This window comes from Neltuma alba, unplaced genomic scaffold (genome assembly GCF_004799145.2).
Source record: "Neltuma alba isolate B1F8T4 unplaced genomic scaffold, ASM479914v2 tig00013018_pilon, whole genome shotgun sequence".
In the NCBI taxonomy this organism is placed as follows: Eukaryota; Viridiplantae; Streptophyta; class Magnoliopsida; order Fabales; family Fabaceae; genus Neltuma; species Neltuma alba.
The window spans coordinates 41,536-53,655 of NW_021637365.1; the positions used below are offsets into that span (position 1 = coordinate 41,536).

The following is a 12,120-nucleotide window of genomic DNA, read 5'->3' on the forward strand; positions in this document are numbered from 1 at the left end:
CCCTATCCAAACCTCCTACATTTTATTTTTAAAACTAATTCAAATTAATAAATTTTACTAAATTAAATCTGATTTCTCTCAAAGTTTACAACATGCTTAAAAATCAATTTAATAAATATGTAAACATTTTTAATTCATGTAAAAATTAAAGTTTTATTTTCTTTATAAAAAATTAAAATTTTATTTTTAAAACCTTCACATATTTTAATTGAAAATAAAAATTATATAATTTAATTAAAATTTAGATTATTATATCATTTATCATATATATACATGATTTTAAAATTCAAAGAAAATTTGTATAATATATTGTTTATTTTCAAAGAGATTTATATCATATTTAAAAATAAAAAGATTCATGTAATTTTAAGGAATTTAAAGAATTCAGATAACTTATTATAGTTTTATAAGACCCCTCCTCAAAATCATTTAACAAAGACCACCTAACTATATAATAAAAAAATTCATGTAATGTTAAGAAATTTAAAGAAATCATTTTCTTTGATTTTTTTTAAAGTTGTTTATATAATAATGATATAATAATCTAAATTTTAGTAGAATTATATGATTTTTTACTTTCAAAATTAAATCCTGTGATGATTTTAAATTTCTGTGATGATTTTAAAAAGAAAATGTTAATTTTTTATAAAGAAAATAAAAAGTTAATTTTTACATGAACAATATTTACGTATTGTTTTAATTGATTTTTACTTAGGTTATAAATTTTGGGAGAAACCATGTTTAATTTAGTAAAATTTATTAATTGGCATTATTTTTAAAAATAAAATGCAGGAGGGAGCATAAGGAAAAAAATGTAGGAGATTTGAATAGGAACAATATAATATTCTTAAATTTATATTTTAATATTTAGTCCTTTAAAAGAATTTTAATTTTTATTATCTTCTTTCATAAATATCATTTTCTATTTTTTCTTCTCTCTAATTCTTCCTTAAATCTAAATTGTCTAGTTTTAATTTAGCCGGTGGAATTCGTAATGAGCACTCCTTCCATCTCCCGCACTAAAAATGAGCACTTGCCAGTGACCATGTGGTCCTAACAATTAGCCGGGGAAAAAAAAAACATGTAGTCCTAATTAATGAAGAATTTATGATGAAAGCAATAAGTGAAATTACTTTTTTTTTTTTGATAGTAATAAGTGAAATTACTGGGGGAAATTTATTAGCATGCTAAGTAATTGAACTCTAATCCTATTTATAGGACACCAAGAGAAGATTTTGCTTAGTTCTATTTATTAGTCACTTCATTAAATTTTTACTATAAATATACTATATTGTTTTTTATTTATTATGGTGTGGATAGTTATTTTTTTGAAATGTGTATATATTGAATATAGATAAAGTTAAAAAGTTATTATATTTTAATAAAGAGTTAATATAATTTAAAAATTTTTATCTGTGTAAAATATATTAAAAATACCTTATAAATAAGACTAAAAGAGTGCATTAAATTGATAAAAATTTATCCATTTTCTCATATTAACAAAAGGTTATTGAAAAGAAATAATGTACATATTCTCTCACCTATTTTCTTTATTATACTAAATATGAGTAAAAATGAAAAAATCATTATTTACACTGCAATTGACTTATATTTAAAAGCAAAAATTTTTTCCTACAATTGACTTACATATAGAAACTGACATTTTGAGATTTGAAGTAGAGATGACCTTACAAAAAAATCTGCCTTAATTTTGATTTTTCTTTTCAACTTTATGCATATTAAATGAAATTTTGAAAGAGAAAAAAAATATAAAGTCACATTTAAGCATTACTTATTTTGCGCATGACTTATATCAGTTAAAAAAAATATTCTTTTAAGAGTGTGACAGATATTAAGAAAATTGATTTTTCTTAAAATCCTATGAAAATTTGTCCCTTTTTTTTTGTTTTATCCTTATTAACAACTTTTTTATATTGTAAGATCTTTAGAGGAACAAATACTTTGAAGTTACAAGTGAGACTCAATTCATAACTCTTTATAGAAAAGTTTATATGTCAGTAGACTACAAAATAATTTGCTTCATTAACCACAACTAACAATCCGTGTAATTACTCATGTCACATTAAACAATACTACCTCCGGTCCTTAATATAAGACCTTATTTGACTTTTATTTTGGTTCTAGATATAAGACCCCAATCCACTTTGTCTTTCATATTTATGCATTTTTTTTCCAAGATAGTCCTTCTAATAATTGTAGTCCTAGCCAATATAGTTGATTAGTAAGGATATTTTAGGAAAGGCAATACCTATTTATTACTAATAACTAACTTAACTTCTTTCCTTAATCTCTTCAAATTAGTCAACTGAGTCTTATAATTAGGACCGGAGGTAGTATATGTTTTTTTTGTTGCCTGATATTAACCAATATATGGACTGAAAATGAAAGATATTTTCTTTAAAATTATAAAATATCCCATATCCTGCATGTTGTATCAACAATAACGTATATAAAAGTTATATATATCAAGGAGTGAAAGGAGCATTAATGTACTATATATAGTTAAATGAATATTAAAAATATATAATTAAATGATTGAAATACAAAAAATGAAAATAACAATATATTGCAAATTCAAATTATTGAAATATTTTTGAATGAAAAGAAATTATTTATAGAGTGAAAAATAAAATGTTTAAAATGCTAGTTCAATGAAAGAGTCCTGTGGAGAGAACCTCTTTAAAAATAAAGGAATACCCTGAGAAAGTATTAAATCATTGAAATTAAATCCGTCGATATTAATAATTTATTATTATACTCAATCTAAAAATTTCTATCAAGTTGAAAGGTTATATTACCATTAGTTTCTATCTCTTGACTTTTAATTTTTTGGGATTAGGTCTTCCTCAGCATTTTGTAAATAGAATTCTACCAATTATATGTTTGACTCGCTCAACTCAATAGAAATGATAAATTCATGAAATAAACTTGTGGGTTCAATTGAGTTTACAGCTATTATGAGTTGACTAGGAAGTTGACATGATTTTATAAGTTAGAAATCTAAAAATATCAAATTTAGAAAATCAACTCGCAAGTTTGACAATAATAAGACCATACACATAAGCATTTGATGTCTTAATTTCCAATAATAAACATTCAAATACTATTTCCGATTCTAAATATAATATCTAATTTACTATGAAATTAGTATTACAAATTAGATCTAATACTCCATATCTTATTTCATACTCTTTTTTGATCCTATATATAAACAACAGTATTCCACATAGGATTGATCTTGTATACAAGCAACACTTTGTATTTATCAAAAAATTTAATGCCCTTTTATTCATCTCTCTCTCCTTTTTTTTTTTTTTTCATCTTCTCCTACACCTATCATCTTCATAAATGAGGATTTTTTTTTTTTAAAAAATCATGTTTCTTGTATACTACTCCAGTTATTAATTAAAGACTAGTTTAACATTCAGTTTGATTTTCAATATAAGACTTTAATTTACTTTATCTCTTGTATTTATTTATTTTTTCTTAAGGTAATCCTTATAGTGGGTGAAAATATTAAATGTTTATCAAATAATAATTTTAACTAATACACATGATTAGCAAAGGTGCTTTAGAAAAGATAATACTACCTCCGGTCCTTAATATAAGATATTGTTAGACTTTTATTTTGATCTTAAATATAAGACCCCAATCCACTTTGTTTATCATATTTATACATTTTTTTACAAGTTAGTCCTTCTAACAATGGTAATTCTAACCAATACACTTGATTAGTAAGGATATTTTTGAAAAGACAACATCTATTTATTATAAATAAATAACTTAATTTCTTTCCTTAATCTCCTCAAATTAGTCAACTAGCTCTTATAATTAGGATCAGAGGTAATACATATTTATTACAAACAACTAACTTAACTAATTTTCTTAATATAGTTAAATTAATTAACTAGGTCTTATATTATCTCTTGTCCTTAAAATAATATCTAGTTAACTAATTTGAATAAATTAAGAAAACTAGTTAAGTTAGTTATTTGTCATAAATATGTGTTATCTTTCCTAAAATATCCTTGCTAATCAAGTGTCATTTGATGAAATATTTAACATGTGTAACTATTATAAGGGCTACCTTAAAAAGTTAACAAATATGAGAGACAAAATTGATTGGAGTCTCATATTTAAGACCAAATTAAAAGCCAAACTAGTTCTTATATTAGGGATTGGAGGCAGTATAAGAATTAGTTGACTAATTTGAGTAGATTAAATAAGTTTGTCAAGTTAGTTATTTGTAACAAATATGAGTTGAATTTTCTAGAATACCATTACTAATAATGTGTATTAGCTAGAACTATCATTTGAAGAAATTTTAATATATGCAGTTATTATAAGAACTAATTCAAAAAAATAAATAAATATGAGAGATAAAATGAATTAGAATCTTATATTTAATATGAAATTAAAAAGGGAAAATGGCAATTAGGTCCTACTCAAGGGAATTAAATTCAAAAAGGTTCCTTGAAATCATGAAATTATTTTAAAGTCCCAAAATTTTTTTTGCATTAAATTTTATTTATTTACTTACCAAATTACCCTTCTTGTTTTTTTTTTAAGTTTGCATTGACAACTGAAAGAGCAGTGGTTGACAACTCAGGGTGCAAGGATTGACAACTATCGCGGCTGGTTTGACAACTTATGGTGTGATATGTTGAGAAAATGTGTTGTCAAACCAGCCGCGATAGTTGTCAATCCTTGTACCCTGAGTTGTCAACCACTGCTCTTTCAGTTGTCAATACAAATTTTTTTCAAAAAGAAGAAGGATAATTTGGTAATTAAACAAATAAAATTTATTGCAAAAAGGTCCATTGGGACTTCAGAATAATTTCATGATTTTAAAGAACCTTTTTGTATTTAATTCTCTTGAGTGGGACCTAATTGCAATTCTCCCAATTAAAAATCAAACAAACTCTTGTATTAACTATCAGGAGTAGCATCAAAGATAGGGGGTGGTATTTATTATTTTTAACTATTTTTGTTCAGCATTTTGATCCATCTAAAAGAAGCACATCACTTATTGCGTCTAAATTAGGAAGAATTACAATGAGGTCCCAAACAAAGAAAATAATTGAAAAACAAGTCTCATAGGTTGTCATTCTCACTATAAAACTTGTCATTATAAGCTGTTAAAATTGTTATTGAGACCTTTTAATAATTATTTTTTTTTTCTGTAGGATTTCATTGTACTTTCCCCCTCTAAATAATGCCTTTCAGAATTGTTTATTGATAAAAACATCTTTTTTAAAAATGGTGCATTTTGTTTTTTTGAAACAGCATGTGTTGAAATACAACCACATCCAGCTATGCATATTGCCCCTCGCTGGAGCGGCGCGGGACCTCCACTCCTCATGCAACATTATCCTGCTGCGCGCTATTTTCTGTTCATACTACTCTGCCTTTTTTTTTTTTTTTTGCGCCAAGATACGACCCTTTTTTTATATGTAAGCAATTTGTATTCCATTTACATATATCAAAAAATATATTAAATTGATAAAAATTTTGTATTATCTCTCGCCTATTTTTTTTATTACATTGAATAAGAGTAAAATAAAAAAAATCATCAATTGCCTAACAAGTGACTTATATTTATTTTTGTATATAACAAGTAACTTATATTTATGGACAAACTTTTCTTCCACAAATGGCCTATATATAAAAGTAGAGTAATAAAAAATAAATGTGAAAAATTAATGAAGTGATTTGTTTTTATCTTAAATATAATACGTCAATTCACTTAATCTTACAAATTTATAATTTTTTAAATAATCTTATTAATAATACTCTTTCCAATCCTTATTGTAAGGGAGAATGACAGAAAAAGAAGCTGAAAATTATAATTCCCAAATTAGGTTTGATAACACAACTTTATTTGATATTGACAAGTTTGAATTTACAAATGAAATTTTTTTTGTTGACATTCCTTATTTGGTATTTACAAAATTTCAGTTTTTTTTTGTTATTATCCCTTATTGTAAAGCATTTTCTTAAAAAAAAAATAGATGCTCCTCATAATAACTTATTAAATGAGATATTAACTATATTATTTCAAGATCGTCCCTTGTTAAAATCTCATTGGCTGCTGCTTCTATTTTTCAGACAAAGTTAATGATTTAACTATGTTTTTTGTTGGTTTTGACAATTGACAAGACGGTTGAAGGTGCCTTATATTAACAACATGTGGAAGTCCATACCGCAGAGAATTTTTTGAATGAAAATAATTACAAAGACAATTAAAAAAAATCAACAAGTGTTTATTATAAATAATTAATTTAATTAATTTTTAATATTTATAAATTATTTATTTATTTTTTATATTTTGAAAGAAAAAATGTGAGTTTATAGTGTATACGAATTTGATATAATATAACAGATGATAGCCAATTTTCTTTTAATTTTTCTAAAAACAAACTGACTTGTGTTATCTAAGTGTGCACATAAAGTATCAACTACTTTTTTAGTTCTTTTAGCATGTTTTTACCTATATTAAGAAAAATTTTAAATTTTATTAGCTTTTATATAAAATTTAACAACTTTTTAATTTTATCCCTATTTAATATGTATTATACTTCATGTAAACAAAGTCAACATAATAATAAATGAAAAAAAATTGTATATTCATATGAAAAAATTTTCTTATTACTTTATAAATAGGACGAGAAATATCTTTTTTTTATATTATAAATAAGATCATAGGAGCATTTACTTGTTTTAGGCATCTAAAAATGGATCAAAAACCGTTTCGGCCCGAACCGATATCCCATCATGGCAACAAAAATAGATCCCAGGGCGCCTTTAAGATGGCAACCAATTAAAATCCAAAAAACCTTGCCGGCTATTTCTTCCCCTTCTAACACCTTCACTTTCCTAACCACTAACTGCCATGATCCCACCTCCCTCCACCTACAAAAAGTCAATAACAACAACCCAATTTTTTCCTGTCCATAATATAAATCACTTATAAAAAATACTCTTCCGGTCCTTAATATAAGACTCATTTAACTAATTTGATTAGATTAAGGAAGTTAGGTAAGTTAGTTAATTATAAGAAATGTGACATGTTTTTCCCAAAATACCATAATCATATTTTTTAATACCTCCTCTCCCTCTTCCACTTGATTATGATTGAGGGAGCATCTATAGGGGCACTTTAGAAAAAATTGATAAATATGATAAATGGGTCTTATATTTAAGACCAAAACTAACTCAACAATTAGGTCCTATATTAAGGACCGGAGGAGTAGTAGTATTAACTAATTAAATGTGTTCCAAATTAAATTTTTTTCATCTTTACTTATATTAAATGAGGTCGTAAATGAGAGAAAAAAATATGAGACTTAAATATTAATTACATGAATAAAATTGAAAAACAAACGTTAATTATATTATCTAAATTACTTATATTTTGAACTAAGTAATTCATTTAGAAACGACTTATATTATGAAATGGAAGGAGTATGTGTATATTTGTAACAAAAGGAAAAAAATCATTATACATTCTCATATAAATTATCTAATCACTAAAAAGTACTCTTTCGGTCCTTAATATAAGACCTATTTAACTAATTTGATTAGATTAAGGAAGTTAGGTAGGTTAGTTAATTATAAAAAATATAACATGCTTTTCCTAAAACACCATAATCATTTTTCTTAATATCTTTTCTCTTTTTTTTACTTGATTATGGTTAAGAGAGTATCACATGGGTAATTTAGAAAAAATTGATAAATATAAGAAATAAGTCATATATTTATGATCAAAATCAATTTAATAATTAAATTCTATATTAAAGACCAGAAGAGTATCATAATAAGTTAGCAGCATACTCCTTATTGTTATTTTAGTACAGGAACTTGACATTGCATATTACTTAGTAGTAATTTAATTATTTATGTTGAATTTATGCTCATTTTCTGAAAAAAAACAATTCGACTCCAATAACTCGCTTATGAACAATTAACACAGTCAGAAGAAGAGAGAAAAATGAATCCAGAGAGAGGGAGAGAGCGGGAAGAGAGAGAGACGGGTAGGAATAAGATAAGACCTACTTTTTCCCTCTCTTGCTCTATTTCCATTAATGCCCTTCTTGTTGGATGACCTGGTCACAATTCATATAGCTCTCTCGCTTCTTTCCCAGTCTCTTAAAAACTGCGTGTGCTTGTGTGTGAGAGAGAAGTAGTAGCACTGCGTTTGTGAAGGTGTGTGATAATAATGGCGAAGATGTCACAGAGGAAGGTGAAGAACGCTGAAAACAGCAGTACGCCTTCAAATACCAAGACGAAACGGACTCGCAAAAGCATTCCCAGAGACTCTCCTCCGCAACGAAGCTCCGTTTATCGAGGTGTTACCAGGTCAGTATTGATTAATTCTACATATATGTTCGCTTCGATTTATTCGTTTGTTCTGCAATTCTTGGATCCTGCTCTGTTTCAATTCTTGTTCCCATTAATTCGAGCAAGAAGATTTATGCCATGTGCATATACTATATATAGGCATCGTTGGACGGGCCGGTATGAGGCTCATCTCTGGGATAAGAATTGCTGGAATGAATCGCAGAGCAAGAAAGGAAGACAAGGTTCTTAATTAGATCATCGTTTTCTTCTACAGGAAGACGAAATTCTCTCTTCTTTCTTTTTAGCACTGTTGATTTTCTTGGTCTGCAAGTCTAATTAATCAATTAGGTTCCACTTATTAACTTGTTTTTGTTGTTGATTTCTTGTCGATTCGATTGATCACGTAATGGGGAAAACAACTGGGCGATTTATGCAGTGTATTTAGGTATGTTTAAGTGACGTTTTTGAAATCGTGTATCGCATTTACCTTAATTTTGGTAGTTTGGTATGAGAATTCATTCCTGCGGGTAGTAGGACCGGATGGGGATATTAATAAATGGCTCCAAAACTTGCATTTCTTAGGGGCATATGATGATGAAGAAGCTGCAGCACGTGCCTATGACTTGGCAGCATTGAAGTACTGGGGCCAAGACACCATCCTCAATTTTCCTGTAAAAATTTTCCTTCCTTCCTTCTTCTTCTTCTTCTTCTTCATTATAAAGTCGATCAAATAAATGTTCAGTTTTATATCTTAATTATCATACATGATTATACTGTAGCTCACAAATTATGAAGAAGAGGTCAAGGAAATGGAGGGCCAATCAAAAGAAGAATACATTGGATCCTTAAGAAGGTTGTTAGTTATTTATTAGCTGTCAAAATGTTCATCTGATCTGAAACAGTATTCTAACTGTAAATAAACAAATTTTCATGGCAGAAAAAGCAGCGGGTTCTCGCGCGGAGTCTCGAAGTACAGAGGCGTAGCAAGGTAATCCTATACTCCAAATGAAGATATCTCAGTCAAATGTTTGCAGAAATTAGTTTTAATTAGGAAGCTGTATTTGGTCAGTTGGCTACTTGCCAGCCACAAGTTCGGTTATTAATGATCATGGACGAACCTTATTAATGAAAGCACGGTATTGCCCCATTGATGACAGATGGGTGGGCAATTTTCATGACGGATCCGTCTATAATTGGTTACAAATTAGAAATGCTCTGATTTTTAAATTTACAAGTTTCAGACACCATCACAATGGAAGATGGGAGGCTCGGATTGGCAGAGTCTTCGGCAACAAATATCTTTATCTCGGAACTTTCGGTAACCCCTTTGACCCTTTTATCGCTCCACGCATCCCCCCTACTTTTGCTCAACTTTTTGTTTGGTTTAGTTTTGGAATTGGTGGAGTTAGTATGTTATGTGTGTGTTTGAGTATAGTAATATATATTCCTAGTTTTATATATTCATAGTTGTGGGTTTCAGTCAAAATCCAGTAAAGCCATGAACAAATTGCAGAATCTGAAATATAGATGAATGATTCCCTATAGGAAATGCTCAAAATTGTATAATGCTTCATGTTGAGGTAATCAATTAATGAATATTGTTTGCATTATGCGGTTAATCTCTTTTACCCAATCAGTCACTCACGCATTATGTGGCCCAAAATTTGTGCGCTTTATTTTCTCAGTGTTGAAAAAGACGCATGCATATGCTTACTTATTTATCACCTCTTTTTGGTAGCGAATATAGACACCTTTTTAAATTTTTGGATATATGGAGTCTTTGAGAAACCTTACAAAAGCGTCCCTTTCAATACATTTAATATACCATTCTTCCATTTCTTTTAACCCCAATTATATGGCCGTAGTACTTGGACGCAAAATAAGTATCCATATTTACTTGTGACACGTGGCAAAGGGACAGAACCATATTTCACAACTTGTCAACCTGCTAGGGTCAGTCCTTAAAACGAAACTTATCAATTTTTTCTAAATACATCATAAAAATTAAAATTTTGGATTCCCTAAATTAGCCTCATATCAGAAACTTATCAATTGGTTTAATTATTTTATAGAAATTTTTTTTAGAAGATAGAGAGTAGATATTATATATAATTGAATTTGAGTATGCATTCCACATAGTAAATTCCCACTTGATCAGGAAAATGGTCCTACAGGTCAGAGTAATAGGACAAAGCAGCAGAGGTCAAAGTTATATACATGCAATCAAATCCAGTTGGTTGGGGTGTAGATCACCGAACCTCAACTACTAAGTAAAGCTATTTATTCGTGACCTCATTCTTTTCAAAGTAATGCCTAAGTTTGAAAGTAGTTTCCACCGAAATTTGCCTTCTATATTAATAATTAGTACATATTATTAATTAAATAAATATATATTAAATTATCCTTTTGCATCATGATTTGTTTCCATTATGGTACAGCTACACAAGAAGAAGCAGCCGCAGCATATGATATGGCAGCCATAGAATACAGAGGACTTAATGCCGTTACAAACTTTGACCTCAGCCGTTATATCAATTGGCTCCGTCCTAAAACCCAAGACTCCAATGAAAACCCTACTACTGATAACACCACCGAGTCTGGACCAAGCTCTAATCCTGAACTTGAATTGGGTTTCTCTGACGACACAATGGTGGCGCCACCACGATCCGGAGGCGGGGCTCCGCCGTCATCTGCACTAGGGCTCCTCTGGCAATCCTCAAAGTTCAAGGAAATGCTGGAGAGGACTTCATCAGCCGGAGACCATAGTTACCCTGCAACGGCAGTAACTTCAGAATCAAAGCCTCCTGGTCGTATATTTCCTGAAGATATTCAAACATTCTTTGATTGTCATGATTCAAGCAGCTACCCTGAAACTGATGACATCATCTTTGGTGATTTGAGCTCAATTGCTGCTCCAATTTTCCATTGCGAGCTGGATGCTTAGAAAAGTAATATTTTTTTAACCCACAAATTTGGAAGATTGTTTATTTGGTAGATTCAGTTATACTTTGGTTTTATAAGGTGCATAATCAATATCAGTGCACGCTAAAAAAAAATCAAAGAGGTGAGGAAAATAATTCAAAAGACAAACTTTGGGGCAAGGGTAGACAAATAGGGGGTAAGATTCTTTCAAGGTTACTTTCACTAATTTTTTCCCTTCTTATAAAAATTTGCTATTTTTTTTTAATGTTTTTCATTTCTTGCATAATACTACCTCCAATCCTTAATATAAGAGTTTATTTGATTTTTATTTTGGTCCTAAATATAAATAAGACTTTAATTTACTTTCTTTTATATTTATTCATTTTTACTCAAGGTAGTCTTTGTAATAATGGTGGTTCTATTCAGTACGCTTGATTAGCAATAATATTTTAAGAAAGACAATACATATTTATTACAAATAACTAAATTAACTAATTTTTTAATCTATTTAAATTAGTCAACTAATTCTTTTATTAAATATATGAGATAGTATCATATTATGTATGTAATCCCTCGGGGCATTGTTATAAGCTGTTTTAAACAAAATCATGTGCATACTAGGGAAGGTTACTTGTATGGTCAAAATTATCCAAAAATAGATCAATATTTCATTTATGCTTCAATTAAGTAAAAGAACAAACATGATTATTATTAGTTCATCCCCTCATCTTCACAATTTAATTATGAGGGATTTATTTAAAAGACTCAAAAACAAAAATGTCTAAAATCATCAGAAAATATTAAACCACATCATATATATGTATGTATCATAGACCC

At 28.4% G+C, this 12,120-nt stretch overlaps 1 protein-coding gene across 1 annotated transcript; it reads left to right on the forward strand.

The window, feature by feature from the left end:
* The first annotated feature begins 8,150 nt into the window (after positions 1–8,150).
* LOC114733596 (AP2-like ethylene-responsive transcription factor At1g16060) lies at positions 8,151–11,332 on the forward strand. Its single transcript, XM_028921069.1, has 8 exons — positions 8,151–8,379; positions 8,521–8,603; positions 8,798–8,806; positions 8,944–9,032; positions 9,141–9,214; positions 9,299–9,349; positions 9,603–9,679; positions 10,800–11,332. The coding sequence occupies exons 1-8, from the start codon at positions 8,240–8,242 to the stop codon at positions 11,303–11,305; spliced, it is 1,029 nt and encodes a 342-aa protein (XP_028776902.1). The 5' UTR covers positions 8,151–8,239; the 3' UTR covers positions 11,306–11,332.
* Positions 11,333–12,120: the final 788 nt, after the last annotated feature.